The sequence below is a fragment of the Aythya marila genome (genome assembly GCF_965140915.1).
Source record: "Aythya marila genome assembly, chromosome: 17".
In the NCBI taxonomy this organism is placed as follows: Eukaryota; Metazoa; Chordata; class Aves; order Anseriformes; family Anatidae; genus Aythya; species Aythya marila.
The window spans coordinates 14,436,665-14,464,659 of NC_139058.1; the positions used below are offsets into that span (position 1 = coordinate 14,436,665).

General features: G+C 37.3%; 1 protein-coding gene across 2 annotated transcripts; it reads left to right on the plus strand.

Annotated features, from left to right (window-relative positions):
- Nucleotides 1–273: 273 nt before the first annotated feature.
- Nucleotides 274–27,160, plus strand: SLC15A4 (solute carrier family 15 member 4). Of its 2 annotated transcripts, XM_082774319.1 has the most exons (8): nucleotides 274–912; nucleotides 8,425–8,720; nucleotides 9,435–9,603; nucleotides 10,637–10,714; nucleotides 12,027–12,195; nucleotides 16,147–16,302; nucleotides 21,481–21,639; nucleotides 25,304–26,889. In XM_082774319.1, exons 1-8 carry the CDS (start codon nucleotides 343–345, stop codon nucleotides 25,450–25,452), a joined length of 1,746 nt encoding a protein of 581 aa, XP_082630445.1. In that variant the 5' UTR covers nucleotides 274–342; the 3' UTR covers nucleotides 25,453–26,889. The 2 variants fall into 2 exon arrangements, with proteins under 2 accessions (XP_082630445.1, XP_082630446.1); XM_082774320.1 differs by lacking the exon at nucleotides 16,147–16,302 and having other exon boundaries at nucleotides 25,304–27,160.
- Nucleotides 27,161–27,995: the final 835 nt, after the last annotated feature.

The following is a 27,995-nucleotide window of genomic DNA, read 5'->3' on the forward strand; positions in this document are numbered from 1 at the left end:
CTCCCCGCCTCCGTCCCTGTGACCGCCCCGCGCCCAGGCACCGCCCGCGGCCCCTCCCCACCCCACCGCCCTTCCCCACCTCCCCTCACGCCCCGCCCCTTCCTCTCCCACTAGCCCCACCCCTCCCTCGCAGCCACCTCTACCGCCGGCCCTCCCACCCACGTGACACGGAGCGACAGCCACCTCAACCAATGGCGGCGCGCCACTCTGCCCCGCCCACCCCCCCGCCCACCTCCGTGGGGCAGTGGGGAAGTTTCCTCAGGCTGGGCCGAGCCGGGCAGCGGCTCCGCGGCGGGGCCGGGTAGGGCCGTGGCGGTCCCAGGGGGCGCCGCCGCCGCCGCCATGGACGAGGCGGATCCGAGCGAGCGGAGCCCCTTGCTGGGCAGCGGGGAGCGCGGGCGGGCGGCAAGCGACGCTTTCCACGGGCGGCGGGTGGCGTGCGGCGCCGTGCTGCTGGCCGAGCTGCTGGAGCGGGCGGCCTTCTACGGCGTCACCTCCAACCTGGTGCTGTTCCTTAACGGGCCGCCCTACGGCTGGGAGGGCGCCCAGGCCAGCCAGGCCCTGCTGCTCTTCATGGGCATCACCTACCTGGTGTCGCCCTTCGGCGGCTGGCTGGCTGACGCCCTGCTGGGCAAGTTCGGCACCATTCTGCTCAGCATGGCGCTCTACCTGCTGGGCATGTTGGCCTTCCCCGTCATCGCTGCACCGCACACCCGGCAGGGCCTCTGCGGGGACATTCCCTTGTTCCCCGTGGAGAACTGCTCCTCTCCAGCGGCCAACACCACCCCCGTGCCCTGCGCACAAGCGGGAGCCACCCGCTACTGTGCCGCCGCCACCTTCGTGGGACTGGTCCTCGTGGGGCTGGGCGTCGGGTCGGTCAAGGCCAACATCACCCCTTTTGGGGCGGACCAGGTCGAGTATAACTTGGTGGCTGCCAAATCCTTTGTGGGTGCTGGTGTGAGCCAGGGGATGGGTGGCAGTTATGTGGGGAATTGCCTTGGTGGGGTGGATGGTGTGCCAGCTGCTTCACTGCTTTGTTGCAGAGGCCTGGAGGAACGTGGATTAGCATGCCTCATTCCCTGTGTAATGTAGGATGCTGGTTTGTACCCTGCAAGATGTGATTTTGATGGCTTTGTGATGGCTGGTCTCTGGGCTTCTGGTTTCCTTGGAGCTCCAGAACCTGGTTTGACTGAAGACATCACCATGTTGAGAAGTTGGGTTTGGTTCTTCGTGACCGCTAAGTACATTGTTGATTATCCTATGTGGTAGAGTTTGTACAGAGAGAACTTGATCTCACAGCTCATCACGTGAAATACCTGATACACATTTTAGCTTTGACAAAGATAACATGGGCCTTTTGGAGCAGTGGTCAGAGGCCTTTCTCATCCTACTATGATAAATGAAGGATAGAGATCAAACAAACATTTTTCAGCCTTAAGGTATCACTCACTGTGCCTGTGAGTGATGTCTTTGTGCAGGCTAATGTTGTTCCAGGTGACAGGTGGGAAGATGCTCTCCAAGTGGTAAAAGTATTAATGCATTACTAAGGCTGTTCTCATAAGGACATGTCCTGTCAAATAACGTTACCCGCATCCAATTTGGTGATACCATTCATTGGATCATCTCTGTGGAACCAAGTGACTTTACAGAAAAATGCATAACAGACAGGTCATGGTTCAATATCATCTGGAACATGCTGTTGTGTGTTTTTTTTAGTCTTATGCTAAGGTAGTATGCTGGTGGTGGGTGATGATGTAAAATTTCTGCTTTACAAATTGAGAATTTCAGATGCTTAGATACTGAGTACCTTTCCCAACAAAAACATTCTTGGTGGCAAAGCAAGGAACATACCTCCACTTCAGTTTGCTGGCCCACTGAGTTATGGTTAGTGCAGCTATCAGAAATGCCATGAAATTCTTCGAGGGGCAGGATCTGCCACAATCTCCTTGCCAAGTGTCCCTCTATGCTCTGTCGTGCAGTTCACACTTGTCATTCTTTGGCATTTCATATATTATAGATTCTGAGGTTCTGAGTAAAAGAGTATATAAATGTAAAACATTATTGTAGACTAGAATTGTATGTCCTCAGTGTATTGGTTCTGTTTACGTGTAAGCCAGCATGAGCCCTTCAAGTGAAATAGCCTTGATACAACTGTATCTTGTAAGGTGTTTTTCAAAACTGATTGCTTATCCTTGGAACACTTTATGAATGTTAAATGTAAGAGAGAAATAATGGCAGGAAGAGAGCAAGGGAAGAACTGTTGGCAATGGAGATGTAGCTGTTATAGATGGGTTATTTTATTTTGTTTTATTTTATTTTATTTTAAGTCTTTTCCCTCAGGATTGCACTGAAAGCAGTTTTTGGCTAGGTTTTCAGATAATTCACAGTGATTTATGTAGAGTGAAGCAAAAGAAATATTCCTTCTGGTTTATAATCACTAGTGCTCTGCCAAGGACCAGATTTTCCCCCTTCTTTGTTTTTCTGGCTTATCTATTTTAAAACGTATTACAGCATACCATTTACTTTGCTGTGCAGTTTTGGGCCCCCTTGAGTGGCTTTTGCCTGCATAGTAATGTAGCAAACTGCTGGGTAGATTGCTGAGTATATTGCTGAAAATAATTTGTCCCCCAGAGTCACGTTCTTGGGAGACCAGAGTACAATGCAAACATGCTTTGGTTTGACGCATGCTGACAAGATTTGTCCTAGTTCCCTTAAATACCAGACAACAAGAAATATTATCACTTGAATGTCATGTACTTTAACTGACATTAACTAGCTTTCAGATGTTGCTAATTGCACTTCATTGCTGGTCTCTTAAAAATTACTATGTAAACTTTTCAGTTTTAACTGATAATATATAATTAGGGTGGAGAACCAAAAAGTAACAAGATTTTATTTATATAGAATAATAACTCTGTGGAGATTTGGAAACTGGCTTCCAATACTTATCTTCATCTTCAGTTAAAATTGTGTGGTTGCCTATCTCCTTTTAAATGGATGCATTTAGAAGTGCTATTGTGACTAAAAAGACTTACTGGCAAAAGTCACTTTATTGACATTGCAGTCAGTTTACCAAAAGCAGTTGCTGCAAACTAGGTGTAGGTCAACTTAATGGAGTTCTGTTTCTTTCCTAGAAGTTGCACACAGATCCAACATTTGGGTCTAAATCTGAAGTGATGGTTCTCAGAATAGTGTTTATAAGCATGTGATAAGTACACCTGACACTTGCCAGTTCCCCTTTTGGAGGAGAGTGTTTTGTAGTCACTTCCTGTTCTGTGTAGCAGTTTGTGACTTGTTACAGTTGGGAAACATCTGAATATGTTCATCCTCATTGTTGTGAAAGCTTGTTTAGCTTCAGCATTGAAGCCAAAATCAGTAGTGGACTACTGGTCTAGTATCACCTGTAACCACTGATCTAACAATAGATGAATCTGTTCTGGAGTTACGATGATTATATGATTATGGAGATGCTAGTTTTAACACACAGTATTTCTCCTTTCTAAATTTCAGAATTAAATGTATCAGTCCAGAATATGCCAAAATTCTTCAAAGATTGCTACTTTAACAGCAATGGGTTTAGTTCTAGTACAGTCAAAGAGAGTAGTATTGGGAGTTGCTGATAAAAAGTCTGCTTTAGAGTGATTTTCAACTTTTTGGTTTGTAGAACTTAGGTTTTGCAGCCTCTGAGGAGAAATAGGGAATCCCCTATAAAGAACTAAAGGTCATTAACCACAAGTTTCTTTTTTGTTGTTATTTAACTTCTTACGAGTCTGGGGACCTTGAGGAATCTGCAGGTAACAGTTTGAAAACTGAACTCGTGGCATTCACGTGTGTAGTACTAATTTGTTTCCACAGATGTGGCAGTAGTGAGAGGAAGCAGACCTGAAATGTGGATTGGCCAAATTTTACTATGAAAATTTAAGATTTTGTTGCCATCAAACAGTAGTGTAAAGCTGTTACTGAGCTCTCTTCAGTTGCTCTCCAAGAACAACTGGTGAATCACTGTATGCTTGTATGGATTCCTAGCTCTTTACATAAAAATTGGAAGAATCTGTGTAATGGAGTTTTAATATTAGAGCTGTGTGATATTTTGATGTCAAGTTGTAACAACTGCTTTGGTCAGTATGTGGATCATCTCCCAAGAAAGATGTTGGTGTTGAAAAATTTGGGAGAGGGGTAACTTAGCAAGTGATCATCTTCTAAGTCAGAATAAGGTCTATGTACTAATGTCAGGGCAGCTGTGCCGTGGAAGTTGCTGTTGGTCAGGTATTTTTAATGACTGTTTTCATCAAGTGTTGTAACTAAAGATCTAGTTACCCTTCCTCTGTTTTAGCTGTGTTTAAAATTTTAGTCACGATTGTAAGATGCTAGCCTCATATCCTAAACAGGTTTGCAGTGTTGCAGTGCAGCATTACACAGCTGGTGTGTCCTCTACTGAAAGTGGCTGTAAATAACCCGAAGATTACACAACTCCCATAACACAGTGTTCCGGGCACTTGGGATACTTTAGCATGAGACCTGGTAATTGCATCTCATCTGACCATAATCAGTCTAATGTAAGTGTTTTGTATTAGAAATTTTGGCTTTGAGAACTATTCCTGTACTACTTTGAAATCCAATGCCGTGTAGATCCCAATTACAACATTCAGTATGTCATGGTGATTCTTCTTTCTGCATTTGGCTTAGCTGTATGTAAAGGTTAGTTATCAGATGTATGAAGAAAAATGCCTTTCGGACAGTGATAGTATCAAGGTTTAGGTTAGACATTTTTTTTTTTTTTTGCAAAAGTCTTGGTAAATGTCTCCAAAATAGCAAGACTTTTATTTCCTTTTTAGAAGCCCATCTGAATGCAGTGAGCAATGCCAGCTGGTCAATAAGTGATAATGCAGCTGTGGCCAGAAGACTTACAGTTAGTCTTTTATTTTATTTCTTTTTTTTCTTGTTGTTTGATTTTTGTCTTTTCAATTCATGTTTACCCTATCCTTGGAAACAAGAGAATTCAGAGCAATTTGGATGCTCATTTTACAGTAGAATAGGTCATTCTTTATTTTAATTGAATTAGAAGCACTGCTGGATTGTCCCTTACTGTGCTTGGAGAATGGTGTGCTATCTCATTTCACACCCATAGGTGTGAAAGGTTTGAAGAATGCAGAAGAGTTAAATGGAGGTAAAGGACTGGATATTCTGCAGTAGAAGATGACCTACATAACTAACAGCTGTCCCACACTGGTATAATCTGTGGGAAGTGTCTGAATCTGAGCTCATGTGTAAAATAACATGCTACCTAGAACAATTAATTGTGTGCATTAGATATTTGCTAATGTTCATTTGAGTCAGGGCACCTTTGAAACAGTTTTATTACAATGCTTTTATTCAGTGATAGGAAGTATAGCGCTCCAGCCTTGGCATTTCAATGGTGTTGGCATTTCACTGATGTTAGAAGTTTGACTGAAATCTAAGAAGCTGACCTTTTTCATATCCTTTATAGTACTACTACTGACCTGAAGCTGTTTTGTTGCGATGGGGATGAAATCTTTTAAATGTGCCTATTTTGACTTTCAGTGCAGGGATATGGAACCATTAGCCTGCAGGACAGATTTTATTCAGGACTCACACCATACCTGTGCTCCTTGTGTGCATCACTTCCCTCTTGCAGCCGCTGGTAGGACAATAAGAATATAATGAGGCTGGTGGTGCTCATACCACAAGGACAGTGTTGCTACGCTTGAGCACAGAAGAAATTGAGCAGAGGGAGGTATATATTTTTCTTTTTGCTTGGGTGATTGAAAATAATGCATGCAAGCACAAGGGGCAAAAGGAGAATTCCTGCAGTTCTATGAAAAATGCCCATCCTTGATAAATAAAACTAAGATTACAAGATGGTTTTCTTTTTCTTGATTGCTTATTAAAATGTGCCATCTACAGGATTAGTAACAGAGAAATAAATATTTGTTGTTCATTCAGTGAACACTTGAGAATAAACAAATCTATCGTGTTGTCACACAGATCGTGTAATAGCCAAAGGGTAACTTGGAGTAGACCCCTGTAAATGTAATGTAGCTGTTATTTTGGGTAGACAATAGAATCTTTGAAAGAAACTATGAGGACTGTCTTAACTCCAGTGTTTCTTGTGAGATGACTTTGTAGCTCTTCCACTTTGACAAATTACTCCCAATGGTGGGATTTTTATTAAGTTGTTAACATTGGTCAGTAAAATGCCACAGTGGCATTTCAGGAATGGTTGTGATGTGATTTTTAGTGTGTATGTATGCCTTGATAAGGAAGCAGAAAATGAATTCTTTTCATCGTGGGTCTGTGGTGTGTTTGTCCCTTGAGCACTGTGTTCTTTTTTGGTCATCCTGTTTTAAAAAGGATAATGGAGAAGGGAAGGGAAGGTTCAGGGAGGAGCAACAGAGATTGTCAGTGGTTTCCATGAAAGGAATCCTGCAGCATTCTGTAACTTCCTACCTCTGAAAAGACAGCTACAAGGGGGATATAGCAGTAGTTTATGGAAATAATGGGTGGTGAGAGAGGGGTAGAAGTGGACAAGGGATGGGATAAAGCTCAGCTGTCTTCTCTTGCTTTCTGGAACTAGGCAAGTGAGGCTAGTACAGTGCAGGTTCAAAACAGATAAATGGAGGTGTTTTTTGCCGCTGTGTAATTATGTGGAGAATTCTGCTACAGGATGTTATGGGTCCTAAAACTGACTTGGTTTCAGGGGAAGGCTGGGCAAGTACACAGAAGGAAAATCTGCTGCAGGTTATTCAGAGATGGAAGCCGTCCTTGGTTCAGGAAGTTTGTTGGGAGCTAATAGTTGGAGGCTGGGATAATACTTGAAAGAAATATCACACTGTGCTCTATCTGTTCTTGTATTTTATAAAAGTTTGCTTTTACCTCCCTACTTGCTTTTGCCTAGACATAAGTGGGGTCATTTGTAAGAGAGGATGGAAAGTCATTTCCTTGCAATAAGTGTAAGAGAACTGAGACTTTATCATGAAGAAATGAAAAACTTAGTCAAATAGACAGTGCTCCAACTTAATTGATGTTATCAAGCTATGATGTAATTCTTTGCTAATACCTTGTTGTCATTTGGGGTCTAGAAAGAATATCTACCTTGCTGCACATGATAACTGTTAAGATTAAGAGAGAGCAGTACCAAGTTGAAACTGGAAAGGGAGAATTTCTTGGTTTTTTTGCTCGGAGATTGTATTTGACACACTAACAGACATACTTGGATGCCTAACAGTGCTATGAACCGCATAGGAATAGATACTTTAATATTTCTTTTGTTGAGCTTGGTTAAATGATACAGATGGGTTTGTGCACCAAGGAACTTGAAGCTATAAATCAGAACTGACAATGTTGAAAATGTGTTCAAGGTCTGGCAAAAAGAGGAAGGGAAACTTGAAATTAGAAGTCAAAAACAACTGATTCAGCAAGACCAGTGCATGGCACTGACTCACTGGTCACTGCTCATGGTCTTTCCGTCATAAAACAGTGACAAACATAGTATTATGGATTATTCTATTCTAGTATTCTTGATCTTTTTAGTGTATTTCAGATTTTAACTTAGCTAATTTCTCTTACATCACATCTTACGAGTTATGCTGAGTTCTTGTGACTTAATTACAAAACCTAGGGTGACTTACTCTAGTCAATACAGAATAAAGAGTGATGGTGGAAACAGTAAAGGATGATTGTGCAAACCAGGAACGTGTTTTCTTCAAGTGTCTCTCCAATGAAAGTAGAATAACGCTGTTAACAGAGCTGACTTGGTAAAAGGGTTTACTGTCTCTTTTACTGCCTGATACCTCAGGCAACCTGAATTTAATTTTTTTATTATTATTTTTTTAAGGTCAGAATGGCAAGTCTTCAATTTATGTTCTGATGAGAGGAATTAGGACCGTATTAAAACTTAAATTTGGAATTTGTGCTTTAATCACCTGAGTCTTAGAAAAATAGAGTATGGTTAATTGTTATGTATATACAGTTGGAAGAAACAATTGTTGTAATACTAATAATGGATTATTTTTTTTGGTAGCTTAACCATTTTAACTTAAAAAAAGGTTATTTCAACTTATGGGTGGATTGTGGGACAGTAATTTGAGTGAACATTGTCTACAGAAGTGATCAAATGAGATACAGTGTAGTAGAAATAATAATGGCCTTTCTGGGAAAGCTATGTAGTGTAGTCTTATGTGACTTCTCAATCCATATGCTGAACTTTTGGAAGGCCATTGATATAATGGGATAGTTTATTAAGGTGTCATTACATCAAATAACATTCTAAGCCCAAAACAGTTAAATCATTTCAATAAGACTAAATTAAACCTAAATTCTTTGTAGTGTCATGGTTGATTGAATTCTAATAAACACACTTAATTTCCTTCAGAAATTGAAGAACTTCTTTTTAATCTTTTTCAGGTCAAAGATCGGGGTCCAGAAGCTACAAGAAGATTTTTTAATTGGTTTTACTGGAGCATAAATTTGGGAGCTATTCTCTCTCTAGGAGGCATTGCATACATTCAGCAGAACGTGAGCTTTGTTATTGGATATAGTATCCCAACAGTTTGCATTGGGATTTCTTTCATGGTTTTCTTATGTAGTCAGAGTTTCTTCATCACAAAACCACCTGATGGTAGTGCCTTCACAGACATGTTTAAAATTCTCACATATTCTTGTTGCTCGAGAAGGAGACCTATGGAGCGTTCAACAAATAGGTTTGTAATGAGCTCTTTGTATAGTCTGAATTCCAGTGAATCAGTCTAAGAATTGAAATAAATTTTGTTCAGACTAGCTGACAGTAAGTCATGTAAGAGAATACAGTAGAGTATGCAGTTTTTCTTCAAGAACTGGATCATCTGAGGCTTACTCAGGTGGAGAACTTGGGCCCTGGAAATTGGACTCTGAGAACCTGGGGACAAAAGAAATGTATTATGAGATCTCTGGATCTACATACTGCAAAGTCAAGTCTGCTGTTTTCAACTGAACGCTCTATCCTGACAATATTGCTCAAGTATGCTGCTTTTAAAGAGTAGTAAACTTCCTTAACTGCCTAGATATGCTTATGGGACATCTTCTGATTTTAAAAACGCTACCATGTGTTATGAGCTTTCACATATTCAGATTGTAAAACTATTCAGTATTTGGTGATACTATTAAGATCTACATATTGCAGTGACATTTACTTATGCGTGAGGATGAGTAAGGGAAATAAGCAAACCTTTGAAATAGAACATTTCAGATTGTGCTTTCAGCTGCTACTGATCCATTATGGCCTAGTTTATTTGTAGTTAAGGATAACTTATTTTGGAAATGTATGAGCTTTTTTGTTTTTTAGAATGTGTTACAAGACCACAGAGAAGTCAAGTTTTGTTGTTCTTTAATTGTTGTTTTGTTTTTTTCTATAACTAAATCCAAATTCTTTTCAACAGTGAAGGCCAGGGAGTCCTTCAGCAATCTCGGAAGCAGAGCTTGTTTGAGATGGCTAAGCTGTCTCATGGAGGCCCGTTCAGAGAAGATAAAGTTGAAGATGTGAAGGTTCTTGTGAAGATTATCCCTGTCTTTTTGGCTTTAATACCTTACTGGACAGTGTATTTTCAAGTGAGTAGTTCAAAGGGTTACATTCTTATTTTCCATGTCTGAGAAATGTAATCTCAAATGTAAAGATTTCCTCTTCCATCTGTATTTGAAAGGTTTGGGGCTATAGCATTAAGCTGCAGTTCTGAGCCTAGGTTGTAAATATACTTTCTCTGAAAGTTTCTTTGGGGGGAGGGGAGTAACGTTGAACAACAGGGCATGGGATGGAATGGGATGGCTGTTCCATAAGGTTTATTTGCAGTTAATACTTAGTAGTCGTGATTCTAGAGAAGATGAATATTGAACAGGATTCTTCAGAACTCCAGTTCTGCTTGATTTTGTTTAATATCCATGTGTTCAATAATGTTAACCACCTTTTGTTCACATACCTGTGGCTGCATCTCAGGGATCATTTTAGTATTGTCTTAGCAAAAAAAAAAAAAACTAAATGATGATAGCTTCTGCATTTTTGGTTTGCTGGATAAAATTATTGGGGAAAGCTGTATTAGCTTACCAGTATGCCAAAGTATCTACTTTCACATTTTTTCTGGGAGCTCTTCCGCTGAAGTAGAGAGATGAAAAGCGGTTACTGAGAATACTTTTAAATAATCATTTTTTTACTTGATAATTAAACTAATTAACATAACTTAAAATAAAATCATTAAAATTATCATTTAATAGCTGTAAAAATTATATCTTAAATATTGCACTCTGTTTCATCTCGCAGTTGATTTACATAGGTCAGGGTAAGTGGAATAGATTTCATTTTTAATTAATTCCTTTCTGGTTCTTCTGTCTTACTGGGATGAATTACAGTAGCAAATATTTGGGGGAAAAATGCAGAAATTGTATTTTAAAATCACATGAATGATTCTTTCTGCACTTAGTAAAATTAAATTTAGGAGTTAAAAGCAGTTTACAGTGCTCTAATTCTTTTTGGCTTGCTATATTTGCAATTTACCTTTGGCGTAATATTTGTTAAATATAAAAAAGTAAAAACATCTTGGTCTCAGTTTGGCATGTCCAAGTAATCTAAAATCATCTTCCCTAATGCTAGATGCAGACAACGTATGTATTGCAAAGTCTTCATCTGAAAATTCCTGAAATAGCAAATGATACCAACTCTGTTCATACGGTAAGTAGGGCAAAACAAGTGGAAATTGTTTTCTTTAGATGAAATTAAAAATAAATAAGTATTGTACAGACAATTCCAGGAAGTTAAGGTAGCAGCTAAGGGTAGGGAATGACTACAGATGCTGGGCACACATTGAAAGACATGAGGCATAATACCTAGATTTTGGCATATTTATTGGTATGTGGAATTCACACCATACTGTTTTTAATGTATTCAGATAATTTTAACTGCCTTAAATTATGGTTGTCTTTGTCCTTTAGTGGACAGAGTATGATCTTTGAAGGAATCTTCAAAATCGGTATGCCCTAAGTTTGCAAGTTAGAAGTGCAGAAGCAGTCCTAGAAACTCAGTATTAATACCCATACTTAACTGAAACATTAGTATTTGCAGATTTGGAATATGAAATACCTCATACTGATTAATCAGTATTGACTTTATCTTAAATCAGTTTGGCATATTGAAGGAAGCTTTTCAATCAATATTTATCAAAAAATGCTAGCACCTTTTCCACCAATCTGTGGCAGAAGTTCTAAGCCGAATAATAGAATGTGTACTGAACCTAGCTATTAGACTGAAGTGGAAATAATGTTTAATTATATCAGATCAGATTATATTGCTGGAAGTAAAATTGTGGCAAGTATTTAATTATATCAATCACTTCCCAACCTGTGCACCATTAAATACTGACTTTGAACACTTTTTAAAGTATTTGGGGGTATATTCATTTTTAAAAAGCTACACAATTTTGTTTACTAGGTTTGCGTGCCACAATTTCGCAGTCAAGTGTTCTATGACTTAAAAAATCTTGATGGCAGAAAAGCTCCCAAAGGATACTGATTTTTCGATTAAATACATTTCAAGATGTATGCAGAAAAACTCATATTGAAATAATGCTGGTGTTTATCTTCTCTTTCAAAAGGAATCTACATAGGTTTAGTTAGTTATTTAGCTTGTGTTTTGACAAAACTTAATTCAGAGCAAGGTCCTAAACTGAGTCCACTGAAACTTTAAAAAAAAAAAAAAAAATTTGAAAAAAAAATCATTTCAAAACAACTTTGCTATCTTTGCACTTGCACTTCCATGCTAACAGAACTAATAACAGACAAATTAAATGAAAAGTTGAATATCTGAGTGTTTGTTTTCCTCAGCGTTTACACACTCTTATTTTTCTCTTTCCAGTGTCGTAGAGTGCCCTGTGGTTTGTTATGGGTCTCAGTATTTCATGAAAAATATTTTTCCCTTTGTTATATAACAGTAAAAATGAACCTGTAAGCATAAATTTGCTGACTTAAGTCATCCTTCTGCATTTTAGTTTCCAGCAGCCTGGTTGACTATGTTCGATGCAGTGCTTATTCTGGTCCTAATACCCTTAAAAGATAGATTGGTGGACCCCATTTTAAAGAGGAATGGCTTGCTCCCATCATCACTAAAGAGGATTGCAGTTGGAATGTTCTTTGTGATGTGTTCTGCATTTGCTGCAGGTAAGAACAAAACTTGGAGATCTACTTACATAGTTATTTATTTGGTAACTTGAAATAGCATTTTTCAAAACCTTCCTGAATCTTTAAATCAAGGTTGTGCAGGAGTCTTTTACATGGGATAGTTGGAATGCAACTGCATGGATATATTTCATACAATGAAAGACATTTTATCCAAAGACTTCTAGACTGGTTTGAATATTTGTGTTAAAATTGGAGAGTATTTCCTGCCTGAAATAGACTCGGAATATATCTTTTAAAATCAACTTGTAAGCCCCCTACTGTGAAAATCTTAACTAACATTTTCACATACGTAACTGACAGCATTTCTTTCTAAGCGTGCTCGATACAGAACTATTTATCTCTGACCATATTTGCCTGAATAAATGCCTTACCTTCACTGATCAGTGCTTGGCTTGCCTGAACAACTTGTCTAACATTTGGGTTTGAGGCCTTATTCCTAATCTAAACTGTTGTATTATGGAAGTCCATGTTGTCTGATTTGTTACCCATTTATCTTGAAGGTGAACACTTATTTATCCCCAAAAATGAAGAGGTTCAGAGATAAGTATGCTTCTTCATACAGTGTGACTTTTATAATACTTAAAACTGAAATTTTACCTAAAATCCTTTCTTTTAATCTGAAATAATAAGGTTAGGTTATTGCTGAACAAGTTTCCTCCCACTTGTTTTTTTTCTCCCATATCTTAATGTTCCCTAATGTTTGGGAATTACTGTAGTGTAAAATAGCTTAGCTATAACACGAGAGGAAAAAGATAGCATCTCTGCTCAAATCGTAAATCAGCTGCTTTTGAGATGATTTAAAGCTGTTAAGCACTGCTGATGTGGAACTGAACACCTCTAAGCAATGCTTCATAGAATGCATAGCCTTCACCTAGAATCGCTCTAATGAACATACTGAGAAAGCATTATAGCATAAAATACATTTCAGCACTTGTAATCTCCTATCTTTTAGTGAGAGGGATGCTTTCTATGGCTATTAAGATTTCTTTCAGTGAGAGAGATAATTACCTTATTAGGCCAAGGTCACTTTGTATGTGGGCAAGTAAAGTTCTTTTAGCAAAGTCATTTAAACTTAAAATGGGAGTATTTCTCTTATTCCGTGTTACTTAAGATATTGCTACCAGCAAGAGAAGGTGATGTAAAACAGTTAAATGTCAGCTCTTTAAATAGAACTTGCTGGCTCACATAAGTGAATTCAAAACCAGCAATATCTGTATTAGTACTGCAGGGAAAAACAAAAAAAGCATATTGTATTACGATTGCTGAGTTGGGAAATTATTTTACATGACAGAATTCTTAAAAATTTCAAATGCCTTCTGTTCTATTTGTCTACAGATGTGATGCATGATTTTGTTTGATTATGTGCAATCTGGCTGGAAAATCTAACCTATTGGTGTAACTTAGCATCCATTCATCATAATATGAATTTCAGAGCTTCAATTGTGGCAGCTTTAGGGCATAGGGAGCTCTGTCTATTTTTAATGTGAGGAAAAGCTTCTGTTGTTTTTTTGCTTCATAAAATTTTTATTTTCTCATTAAATGCTATTTGTAGAAGCCACACTTTAATATTCCTAAAGTGCAACATTACTTCCAGCAATTTCTGCCTTAGAGAAAAGTATTAAATTTTGAACATATGGAGACATTAAGATATTAATTTGCAATCTTGGAAGTATCTTAACGATTTGTTTGTGCCATATTTCCGTTTTAACTGACTGGCGTTAGTTCTGGACACCATTTAGGATACCTATTAGATTGCTTACATTACTTAAAATGTCTCAAAGTGTGTGAGTGTACAACTGATTAGATTTAGTGAACATCTGCTGTGCTTCATGCATTTTATTGTAAACTCTGAGCAGCAGTATTTAAGGTTACTCAACTGGAAAATCTACTTCATTTATAGAGTTTAAACAATTATTGCAAAAACTTAAGATTCTTTTAACTACAAAAACTGTAAGATTAAACTTGAAGCTTGGCTGTCAGAGTCTAAGAAAGATTCAATACGTTCTAGATTCTGGAGTACTCAGCTTTGAAGACTTAGGGAAGTTTGGTGTAATGTAGTTCACAGAATCACAGAATTTTCTAGGTTGGAAGAGACCTCAAGGTCATCGAGTCCAACCTCCAACCTAACGCTAACAGCCCTCCACTAAACCATATCCCTAAGCTCTACATCTAAACGTCTTTTAAAGACTTCAGGGATGGTGACTCCAAAGTTATGCTCCTGTGTAGCTAAATACCTCCTAAACTTGATGACGAATGTGAAACACATCAAGGATCACTAGATGTTTTGAAGACTAATATTTTTGTGTTGAATGTGTGTGAATGAAATCATGTATGGGTTCTTAACTAACTGTAATGCTTTATGTTTTAATTAAGTTCTGCTCTAAACTGTTTGTCAGCTATATTAAAACGAAAATAGTAAGAAAGCAAGCTTTATTTAATTGTATCAATTTTTCATAGTTCAGAGGGCACTGAGGTGGCGGAAGAGCTAAACAAAGGTATTTAAGGTGGGGAAGTCATCACCCAAAAATGAGGAAGGTAGAGAAAATGTGGTAGCCTGGTACTAAATTCAGAACAATCTTTACCTCAAAAATAGATGCTATTAAGGAAAACGCTTTTCTAAGTAAATACTTTTGGGGCCATGAGGTAGTATTTAATTTTCCCTCTACACCCCTTTGTTTCAGAACAGTAGACTGGAGATCTACTAGATTCTGTTACTTGAATAGATTCCTGAACTCCTATTGAATGTGGTTTATACAAAGGCAGCTTTCCATCATTTTCAATGTACTTTGTAAGTCACTTGTTAATATGTGTTCCTGCAGCCTGGTTTTCAGAGCTCTGGCTCTAGTTCCCTACAATGAAAAAGTACAGTGTTATCCTTAAAGCTCTTGATTTCTGGAACATCTTTTTTAGTTATGGCCTTAACTACAGACAATCTACAGGGAACCTTCCTCATGCTTTCCTTCCAGTCACAAGCAGGACTAATAAGAAACTGCATTTTGTGGCCTGATGTGGTTTTGGCTAAGTAGAAAGAGGCTGAAACTGGCAGGCAGTACCATGGGGGGGCCATGTGTATATAACACTGCAGGAGGTGGTGTCAGTGACTCAGCCCAGATTCTCTGCACTGGTGATGGATAAATCCACCTTACCCTTTCCAAGGGCATTCAGAGTTTGTTTATAGAGATCCTTTCTGGGTAAAGCAGGAAATTTTATTAACTATTAATTAATTCTGTGCATTTGTGTAACAGTGAGGGAAATACTTTAATCTAGGTGACTTCAGCAAAACCCTACAAAACTTCATGCCAGATTATTTGGTATTCGTTCTCTAAATTGTTGTGTTGAACAAGCTAAAACTTGTTTTATTTATATTCGCACAGTCATCTCTATTTTTCATTCTACGTAAAGTACATTCTATACAGCGTCTAGTTTGTAAACCACAGTCTTGGGATAAGTATCATATGAATGTCATGATCATATTTATAAAGTGTTTTCATGGTTTTACAGCACTAGTGTAGCCATTTTAATAAGCAAAATGTTCCTGATTTACTAGTATCGTGCAACACTGCAAAGTAGTAGTTCGCAAAAATCATGCCCTTTTTTGTCAGTTTTTTTTTTTTAAAGAAGGGGGGAGGGGCGGCAAATTTTGTGTAAGAAAACTCTTAGCTATAATCCATCTAGAAAAAGGTTAAGTATTTATATGTTTATTGCTACTGAATAAGAATATAACTGCTGTAATTCTATGGCAGAAAATTTGTATGTCTTGAAATAACAATAGAGTAGTTGGCCATGAAATTATATTGGGAAATAAGAAATACATAGTCCTATGTCATAAGTTGCAATTCTCATGTAGGACTGAATACTAATTCAGTTCTTATTATGAAGAAACAGTATTTACATCTTAGGTAAGTCATTTTTTCCTCCCACTTTGCGTAGGAATTCTGGAAAGCAACAGACTGAAAATTGTAAAAGTTAAAACAATCGATCAGACAATTGGAAATGTTACGTACCATGCTGCAGATTTGCCAATATGGTGGCAGATTCCTCAATATGTGCTGATTGGATTCAGTGAAATATTTGCAAGTATAGCAGGTAAGAGTTATGTGTCTTAAATCTGCTTTCATATCTGTCATAAATGATGGATTCTTAGAAAATAAATACTTCTTGAATTATTATAAATGAGTTCTTATGTCTCCAAATAAAATACTATGCAATATAACTGAATATACAGTGTCAAAGCCTGCACAGTCTAGAAAGTCAGTATATGGAAACACCTTTCTGAGGGGGAAAAAGGAAGAAAGGATAAAAATAAATCTTTATCAAGATTTATCACCAGACTAAATTCATGTTACTTTAGTTTTTACATCTCTGAGGGAAATTATGTGACACTAAATATGAACTTGGTTTTGGGGGGATTAATAACAAACTAGCTAGTCTTTACATGTTTTAACAAATGTTTCTGTAGTTATTTTAGTACTTCAGTGTGCTATTAGACAAACTGAAACACTGTTCAAATCCCGCCTCTCTTGAAAAAAAAAAAAAAGCAAGAGATCTTAAATTTCATATTTTTTTCTGTGATATACTGGACAGCTGTGTGATCACTTTTTTTTTTTATCTGAAAGTGAAGTGGGACAAGTGGGTGAAAAGGACTATAATATCTTATTTTCTGGTCTGTTTCATATACATGCAGGGCTCATTAGTACAAAGAAAGCACGGGTGCTGTTGTCACTGTGATATGGCTAAGGCTGGTTTACTGTGATTAAACAAGTGAAATGTTACCACTTGTAGCACAGTGTTTACACATCCTGTGCTTGGGAGAAATGCTTAGTTACCAATAATGGAATACTTGCATGATCACAGAAGTAGCTACTGTGATGGTACTTAAATAGACTTTTGGAGCTGCTTGATATAATATATTGGAACTTCTCCAGTGACTTGATTTGAAAATCTCATGGTATTTGCTTAACTCTAGTTACTTATTAATGTGTTGTAATACTGTTTCAGAATATTGAACTTCAGAGATGATGCATTCAAATTGGCATCACGCATAGCTCTTTCACTTAGATTCCTTAGAACAGAATTTCCTGTTTTCATTTCCCCTGTAGGTGGCTACTTTCATTCCTCATACTAGGTGGGCACAGTGAGTTAAAATGAGATTCCCTAATTCTGTAACATCTTGCTGGTGGTAGCCCCAGCTGTCACATGGCCCTTTTGTTCCCCCTCTCAATGGAACAGAGAACTTCTGCTCTGTCAGGTTTTTGTTTATGTGTGTTTGACTGTTATCCCAGTTGTTAGGAAATAAAACAAGGTGGTTGGATTGCCTGGAAAGGATTAAAAACTGTGCCTTTTAGATTTTTTTTTTTTTTTTTTTTTTCCTGAAACAGGTCTATACATTCATGTGGACAGGTAAACTGCTGCAACATAGTTAAAATCTAACATTTAGAGATTGTGTCAAAGGCCTTTTTCATTTTAACATCTTTAACCCTTGCTGTGAGCTACATAGGGAAGGATGTCAAATTTCAGCTTGTCTCCACAGCCCCCTCCACACCCCACAGTGATGTACAGGCAAGTCCTCAGTGTACTTCAGTACTAGCAAGATGTGGGGAGAGTTTGCTATCTTTAAAGCACAACAAAGACATAAGATGCTAAACACTTTAGATTCTTAAATGGAAGGTATACTTTAGCAGCACAATCAATATGTCTTCTAGCGGAGGATACGTATCAGTATAGTCACTGTTGTTCTGTATTATAGTATTTTTCATTATATATGAACAGTAATGTCGTGGTTTAACCCGACCGGCAGCTAAACACCACGCAGCCGTTCGCTCACCCTCCCCCCTCCCTCTCTGGGACGGGGGAGAGAAATGGAAAGTGAAGCCCGTGAGTTGAGATAAAGACAGTTTAATAAGACAGGAAAAAAAATAACAAAATAATAATAACAATAATAATAATGATGATACAATGGTGATAATACGAAAGTAATAATAGTATGTACAAACAAGTGATGCACAATGCAATTGCTCACCACCCGCTGACCGATGCCCAGCCTAACCCCGAGCAGTCCGGCCCCCTCCCCCCGGCTAGCCACCCCTATATATTGTTTAGCATGACGTCAGATGGTATGGAATACCCCTTTGGCTAGTTTGGGTCACCTGTCCTGGGTCTGTCCCCTCCCAGCTCTTACTGCACCCCCCAGCCTGCCCGTTGGCAGGACAGAGCAAAGGCTGAGATGTCCTTGGCTTAGTATAAGCACTGCTCTGCAACAATTAAAGCATCGGGGTGTTATCAGCACTCTTCTCATTCTAAGCCAAAACACAGCATTCCACCAGCTACTAGGAAGAAAATTAATTCTGTGCTAACTGAAACCAGGACAAGTAACCATCACAAATCCTAATACACAAAAATATGAAGTCTTACTTAATCAGGTTACTTACTGAAACTGAGTCTATATTTAGCTCTTTTTTTTTGTTGTTGTTGTTTTGTTTTTAATCAAAAGACTAAAAAGAATTATTTAGCTTTAGTTACAACTTTAGGGACCATACAAATTAATTTTGAACTTAGGTGAACTGATGAGTCATTGGAGATGATAGTGTTTTTTTGTTTTTCCTCAGCTGCTTTAGTGGACTTTGTCATGGGATGTAAAATCTTTGAGGCTTACGTTATTATGTGAATACCCTACTGTTCTGCACTTGCTGCACCCGTATCAACAGCTTTATAACTTTGAAACCTGTTACTTGGTCAGTCTTAGAAAAAATGTAAATGCCTATCTTTGAACGAGAAATTCCATGCAGATCTTAATTGCTTTGTGTATTATGGCTTCATTTGACTTATTTTACAAAGTTTTTTTTCCCCCGCCTTCTGATTATCTAAACCGAATTCCTAGAATATTTAAGAAAGCCCCTCAAGAATTTAGTAGGATATACCTTACCTATTTGCTATTCAAAGCCGATAAAGGCATCTATTTTTCTATGAAATTCATGTTTTTAAAAGAAGTGTGAATGATTACAAAACTATGATTTGAAAGTGTTTATTACAAACAAAAAGGGGCTAAATGTCAGAAGAGCAAAAGTTGTTTGTTTACTGTAAAACTAAGCATGTTCTTATTAAGCCACAGAAGTTACACTTGATTTACCTTTAAAAAGATGATGCACATTGCATTAATATTTTGTATTCTGCCAATCCTCTTAAAGCACTCTTATTTAGCTGGGAATCATAATCTCATATGATAACACCAACTAGAGGGTTTAATTTCAAAACTGTTTGAGGTAGTATGAAATTGTTATCAATAGCTGCCAGCAGGCAAGAATATCTCTGAAGGCAAAGAAAAGATTTTGTATTCTTTATGATAGATTAAATACTAGGTTTGCTGGAAATATTATTCAAGTTTAAAGACATGCCTTATTTTTTGGATAGCGTTATACCAATTCTGTTTTTGTTTCGGGTTTTAAGATTTTTTTCTAGCAGTTCAGTGTGTCTGTAAAATGAACTAGAGAAGAAATGGGCCATATTCTTTCATGTGATGTTCTTGCACAGTATACACAAATGCTGGGGACCAAAGTGTGAGTGATACTCTAAAGATCTGTGGCAACTGTGGTAACTTACCAACAGGCTAAAGAACAGGCAACTGTATCACAACAGTAGCCTATTTTCTTTCTTTTTATTTACTTATTTTTACTTTGTCAGATTGGCCAGATAAATAATTCTTGAAAAATCTGAATTGTTAACTAGTGGCACAAAAAAAAAAATGTTTTAAATTCTCAGAATAAATACAATTCCTCCCCATTTGCATATGATTCTCCCATCATCTCTGTAGTGATTCTTTCATTACAGTTTGAATTTACAGGAACCTACACAGCTGAGTTGCACGAAGAATGTTTCAGTTCCCTTCTAGAATCACAGGCAGGTTGCTGTTGGCCCATTCAAGTGCATTTTGCAAAGATTTTTATAGATTGCAACTACATTTGAGAAGTAGTATGTTGGTTGTCAGATTTCTCAGGTGGCAGTGCAGGATGCTGTGAGATCAGTAAGTGAAAACATGTAGTTCTGTTTCCCTAACAAGAACAAAGTTACTCCCTCGCAACATGCAAATTGACCTATTGGACTGGAAGTGTTCAGCTGTTTCTTGAAAAAGAAATGCCAGGGTAAATCTATTAAACTCTGTCTGAAGTAACGAAAGTAAAATACCAGTAATGGTGAAAATAAGCAAAACTTTATAATACAAGACAGAAGATTTGTGCTGTTTTCAGGTCTATAATGCTATCTTTGGCAAGGTAGATGTTAGAAGAGGTAATAGATGCTTTCATTAATTTCAGTATGAAGGAGACTGTTTTGAAACAAGCAGCTCACCTGTCAGAGAGAAGGCTCTGTAAAGAAAGTATTTGACTGTCTCTTGTGAATATTCCCTTTTGATTTTTGACAGAAATATTACTCTAAAAAGAGAGTTAATCATGGGCACTAGTCTTTGCAAGGCAGAACCCTAGCCCGCTTGTCCTGTTGGTACTCAAATTCAGTAGCACAGATTGTTTTCAAATTGATGTTACTGGCTTTCTTTTTTATCTTGTTTTTATTAGTTGAGAAAATAAGTGTAGTTTGAAGCTGTAGCTGCATTTCCACAAGCTGTAAAATGAACATGTAAGCAAGCAATGGGCTCAGTGTTCTAGATCAAAATTAAATTGAAAATAATTGCTGCCTTCCCAGCTACAATTAATTTCTGTGTCTATGCATTCAGAAACACAGACACTAAGTCTATGAAATCAATGTTTGTAGTGAGTGCAAGAGTGACCCTCAGTTCTTGAGTAATTTGTTCTTAGCACGGAAGATCGTGTGCTTCATCTTGTCTGTTGTGCAGTATTTATGTATAGAAACAGGTGAAATGGAGAACATGGAACTTGCCAGATTAGGCGTAGTTCATAAACGTAATTGAGGATAATTCTACTTAGAAAAATGAATATTCTGCATCAGAAGATTCTTGATTTTTGCACATGCAGTATTAATGAGAAAGTGCTGGTCTCAAATGTTTTCCATGTAATGGATTGATATATAACATACATTGGTGAGCTTTAACAGGGTTTATGAAGGAGTTGGAGGAACTTGGAACTTAGAGGGATTCATTAATTCAATATCCCTTGCCTCCCAAAATCTGGGGCTAGATTTAGGTCTTTAGCATACTAGTAATTGTTTACATCTGTAACTTCTATAACACTAAATAAGAGCAAACTACTGTTGTTCCTTAGATTTTTCCAATAATGTATATTCTCTTCTTTTATACAGGTCTAGAATTTGCGTATTCAGCTGCTCCCAAATCTATGCAGAGTGCTATTATGGGGCTGTTTTTTTTCTTTTCGGGGATTGGATCATTTGTTGGCTCTGGATTGTTGGCACTGGTGTCTATTAAAGAAATTGGCTGGATGAGTAATCACACAGATTTTGGTAAGTTATTTTCAGCATATTCATAGCCTATGAAGTAAACTGCTTCCTTCAGAAACAGTTAAACATCAAGCATATAGAACTGTTGAATCTTAGCGCAGTGTTATTTTGAAAATCTAAATTTGTCTACTATTATGTTAGACTCATTTCATCTTGCATATATAAGCATGAAGTAATGTGACTGCAAAATGATACATTGTCCTCCTGAAAGCATGGAAAACAGGCATGTAGCATTTTGCCTAAGTGCTTGTCAATTACCTCCTCAGTTGTTACTGCCTTGTATCGCTAGAGATTACTTGAAAATCTTTCTATTTGAGTAAAAATGAAGAGACAAGAAAATTGAGTGGAAGAAGAATGTGTTTGGTACTGAAATTACTTCCCGGTGGTATGGGGAGTAAAATATACACGTCTCTTTTAATAATTATTTGTTTTCCTAGTTTCAAGAGGCTTTATGGCAATTATCATGAGGTTTTTTTTCATTGTCTGCTTACTATTTATACTCTTGTAAGGTTCCATGTAACTTCTTTATATTGCCAGTTGAAGTTAAAAAAAATAATTATTGGCACCCAAGTAGGTGGCACCGTGAGAATTTCAGAAAATCATGCCATCATCAGTGGTTTAATTAGTTCCAAAATAAAAAAAAAAAAAAGGAGCATGAAAAGTTCTCAGAATGGTAGGCCTACTGTGTATCAGGCTTAAAAGAGCAACCTGAACTTGCTTTAAAATTGGTATCAGAGAATTTGCTGTTTGTTTGATTTGGTTGTTACCAAAAAGAAACATTTAATGCCTCAAGCAATTATCTTTGTTTTTATAAGTTTTTCTTTACTCATCATCTTGTAATTTTTTAACCTTAACTTTATGCAAGTGTCCTTGCCAAATGAAAGGTTAATCACGTTAAGACTTTTTTTTTTTGTTGTTTTCCACTCAATTTCAAAACCAGAAGAGTACCTTTTCTTGCAGTTCTGTGTAGAGGTTGATGAGGGCTCAATAGGAGGATAATTATTTGGTAAAAATTAATGTGATTTTTGATGGTGCTTTCTTAAGGTTACTTCAGAAAACCTTCAGAAAAAAATGTGAGAGAAGGCAGTGGCTAATATTCTCTCCATGAAATATTTATGCCAAATATATGTACTCTTGGCTAGAACTGGAAGATGTTACCTTTCATGACTCATTGGTCATCTGTTTTAAATAAGCCACTCGGCTCAGTGGATTGCTGTTTGGGCAACTGTCAGAGTTAGATATTTCTACTGTTCTTGTCCAAAGGGTTGCTATAAAATCAAGCTGCCCCAACAGCTCAAGGTTGAAGTACTCAGTGGGTGGCTTTCATATATAGCATCTTCTATCAATACTATTTTTACTGTTTATATCAGGGTTTATAACTCTGTTTCTAACAGAGCTGCCTCTTCTACTGTTAAGAGAACTGTTTAATTTGGTTTGTTTGATTTGCTATTGAAAGTTGTTATCAAATTCACATCTAAAATTTACTTAGGACGTCAAGAGCAGGAATTGTAAGGAGGAACCTTCATTGAATGACAAACTTTAGAGATTAGTTGTTTTGTTTTTAAGTAGATGCTGCATAGTAACCGTAAGAATGTGTAGCAAGTTTATGCTATTTAAGCCAACTCGTGATACTGTTTGAGGTAACTGACTGCCTCCAAAATCTACTGATGAAGTTTACTCTCTGCTGGTACTTCAATGTTGATTGCTACCTTGAAAATCACTGTTATTTCTCTGACAAAAGCTTGAGGTTTCATGGATTTAATATCCCATCTCATAACGGATAATTACTACTTTTTAAACACATCTGCTTTTGAAATGGAGATTCATGTGTAAATTGTATTTTAAATGTCAAGGAAAGACTCAGTTTAATTTTATTGTGTTTTGCTATAAATTCATTTAATTGAATCATAAGTTTCAGGAATTAAAGTAATTTAATCAGAGCATTTATAGGCGTGCTTTATGAACAGTTTGTTAGGATGGATCTACACTTCAGTATTTTTCCTCTCTAACCTTTTGATAATCAGAATGGTCCAATTGGCTGTGGCTCATGTGGCATGTTGGAAATGAGCCACAATATATCGCTCTTGGAAGTACAGCAATAGTTAGTGCACATTTCTTAATACAGGAATAATGTTTTAGCAATGAGCTTTCTTAATTTAACACTAATTAGTGTGCTACAAATCACTGATCTATAACAACCTTGAGGGAGTGTCAAAGGTGAATTGAACCAAAAAGAAACTACATATGGTTTCATGAATACTTAACTTTGTTCCAAAAGAAGGCTGAGAGAAAATCTTAATAATTGCTTTCTTTGTATCTGCAGAGTTGCCAGACTTTTTTCCTTTATACTATTCTTTTTTTTTTTTTTTTTTTTGCTTTGGCCTGGCAGAGAAGGGAAAGCGTGTGTCTCCATATGCCCAGATACCATTTGGCATTAAGCAGGACTGAGAAGCCTGTTAGAAAGGGTTATGTAGTTTCTGTGTGTATATATAGTAATATAGCATAAAATTGTTACTCTTACCCGTTTCAGTTAAGCTGTAAAACAGAAAGGACTTTTTTTCCTAGATTAAAGCTGTTTCACTGTATTCTCCAGGCTCCTGAAAAGCATTACCTCTAGAAAAGGGTCAAGGCTCTTTAACTAGTCTGTATCAGTGTAGCACAACAGTACTGGCAAAGCAGGTGTATTGATAATGTATTGATATGGGATGTTGGAGGAATGTGTTTGATACCAGTTTCTTTAAGCCAGGTGTTGCAAGGACAACTTGCATGTCAGAATGGTGTTTTGCAGAACACTGTGTGTAGGGTTTCTGCAACTCCTGTTTCATTGTTTGCCGAGGAACTTAGCTGGGGTTGCTCATAGGCTTAATTTTAAGAAATAGTAGAGAATAGACAGAAAGCAAAACTCACAAGCCTCTGAATACAGAGACATTTTGGTGACTCAATTTTTGTCCAGATAAAATGAAGCCTATGAGGTAGCTGACACCTAGCATTGCTTTCTAGCCAGCATTCTTGAATTCTGCATTTCATCTCGGGATGTTTCTGAACAGTTTACAATCCGAGGCTTTCTCTTTTCAAGTCCATTTTGTGGCCATAGAAAAATGATGTGGTGGTTTTGTTTTTGCTTTGAAATGAGTTGTCACCTGAAAAATGGATGTGATCTGTATTACTTTCATATATGTAAGTAATCCTTGAATTTTTTTTGCAGTTTTATCTGAAGTCAGCAAAGCATTGCAATTTTTGCAGTATAAGACCTAAAATGAAGGGGTGAGAAAGGAAGACCATTAAACTTGTAAAATTCTGACTCTCCTGAAGCAGACACACTGCCATGTGCGTAGTCTCTGCACAGAGTTCTTCCAGTGGTAGGAGGTGCTTCCTGCATTGTTTTTTTTCTAAGGGAAATCATGCAGTGAAAATATATCCACCTCCTCAGGGGCATTACTTTGTTTAAGGAACTGAAGCACAAAAGAAAGCAATCTTCAGACTCTGCATTTCTTCCATCTTTTGTTCTGGATAATTAAAAATGAAAGTATGCTGTCAGATGTAAATGTGATTAGGTTTGGTCTTGCCCGTATTCTGCAGAGAAGTCTTCACTACTTGGGCTTGAAGGGGATTGATATTTTCATTTGTATATTATTTATTAATATTTTTTCTGTCCCTGTTTTTCTAGGTAACATTAATGGCTGCCAATTAAATTATTATTTTTTTTTGCTGGCTGCCATTCAAGGAGCAACCCTTTTGCTTTTCCTTATTGTTTCTGTGAAATATGATCATCAAAAGTCAAAGACAAATGAAGTAGCTGCCAATGGGAGGATCTGACATCTGTTACAGAGCAGACTTTATTACAACAGCACGCAGTGAGGTGACAATGCACCCTGAGTCTGTGAGATCTTGTTTTCTCCAGAGAGACACTTACTATATTTGCATTTTACAAAAGTTCTCGCCTCTGCCCCCTCTCATGTAAAGTAGGTAAGTGCCTTATGTTGGTGGGGCTCGTTTCTTGCACTATGTCCTGGCAGAGGACAAACATAAATCTTGGAAGTGTATTAACTAGGCATTCAAGTTGCTCTTTGTTAATCATGAGATGTTTACTAAACTCTTGAAAGCTGGGACAATTAGGCTTAGAAATTAAGTGTAACAAGTCATATGTGACATGGTTTAGCCCTGACTGAAAAACTGAGCTTAGTGAAACACGGTGGATGTACAGAAACACTCAACTCCCTCAAGCTCACATTGAGGACACATAGGAAAGAAAACATTTCACAGGAACCTTAAGTAGTGGTTACAAGAACAAATTATAAATCCTGGGAGTCTTGGGGGAGAAACAGGAACAAATTGCAGATCAGCTGTGAAAAAAAATGTAGTTTTATAATTGACTTTTCCGTGGAAGTAAACTTGAACCCTGAAGTCCCAACTTGCAGTCAAGAGCATCCAGTACCGAAGACTGAATTATGTGTCACAGTAGCTTACCATATAGCTGCTGTAAATTTTTTAGTGCACAGTAAAGAATTGTTGGCAGTGAAATGGTTTTACTTCAGAAGTGTTGTTGAGTCTGCATAAGATGTATTAGAATGAAATGGAAGCATACATCTTTTGACAAAACATTGCTCAGTCTAATGCTGTTACTTCCCTAAGGACTGTTTTAAATACTTGCAGAAAGAACTGAGATTGAATTCTCAGAAGATGAATGCGCAATAACAATTTAGAAGCCTTTCAATCCAGTTCCTTCAGTCCTGTTATAGTTCTAGCTAACATGCTACCGGTTTTGTATCTTTCAGCAACACATTCCTATAGCAGAGCAAATGGTTTTGCATTCAGCCTCTTGAGTTTTAATGATTTTTAATAATTGATTGTGTGCAGACTGTATGGAAGATGATACTTTGCAAGGAATTATGCAGAAAGAAAATGAAAACTCAACTTTTTATTAATGTGTTGAATTTTTATAGTTTCTTTTGTCTGCATTTGTGTTGTTAAAATGTCCTTTTTTACATGGACATCTTTTTAATGAGTTTACAAAATAAAATGAAATTCCTTGCTGTGACTTTTGACCCCTTTGTTCCCAGGTGAATAAATTTGTACTACAAGTCGTCATTTGGTTTCTAGCCTTTTTCCTAAATATACAGTGAAATCCTATTATACTTCTAAATGTACTTTGGCAAGATGTGCAATTGTACATCTTGGTTTTGTCAGGTAATAACAGTACACATACTGTACTGTCTTTGCTAAGGAAAATCGGGAGATCATAGAACAGAATTATTTAATATGGTTAAAAATAAGCAATATCTCATATGAAGAAAAGCTAGTTTAATTTTGTTTTGAAAATTCTATGTACTGTGTCTGCAATATCCCATTTATAACTTCCTAAAAGGGTCTAATAATATGGTATAAGGAACAGATAGGGTCAAATATATTTCTTCTTGAATATATGCTGTTTTGGTCATGTAGTTCTGATTTGGGGCTGCAGCTGTAATATTTAGTGTTTATTTCATTAACTTCCAACGTATATACATGTATAATCATAGGAAAGACCTCGGCTATGCCTGGTAAGTATTATCCAACTAGACTTGCAAAGACTTAGCTTTTAGAACTGTTCCTTCTTCTAAGCGACTCTTCCCATAAGTAAACTTAATTTCACTATTTTTCCCCAGGTTCTAAAGTTTTGCAACAGTATTCGTAAACTTGCTATCTCATACAGTTCTGCTGATTATCATTAAAACTGAGTTTAATGAGGAATGGAGAGTAATCTGCAGATTACTAAAGAAACTAGACGTCTAACACTAATTGTAACAACATATACAGGCAAGCTTTGGCAAGAGTTTTATGTTTTACAAATTATTTAAAGAAGAATATAATGAATAAATACTAAGTTAGCCCACTCAGTATTTAGGCAAACATCTCCTACCCTGTCAGAAACATACAGTAAATGTCTGTAAGTTTCTGAAGGTCTGTGTTGGTACTTACACTCTGGAGATGAGACTGAACATGCAGTCACTTGTACAATTTAATTTTTGTTTGGAATGACTTGGCTGAGCTTCAGGCATAAGTAATTATGACCATTTATGAAGATTAACCTGGCAGTTTTCATCAAAGGGAAAAGGTTTTTGTGACTCAAGGCTTAGCTGATTCTTCCTCCGTCTTACCTTTTTAGTTTTTTCACTCCACTCACAGAAATAAGGTTAATCAATTAACTTTGTGACAGAGAACTGCACCTCATTAATGAAATACCTTGAAGTGGTACGGTTTGAATTCAGTTATGTTCGCTTCTTAGACTGTTCCAGTGCAGTAGAAGGATCTGACAGGAATCACCAGAATGGACATTTCTAAGCTTCTGACTAACCAGATGCCTGAAATTCAAAGCACAA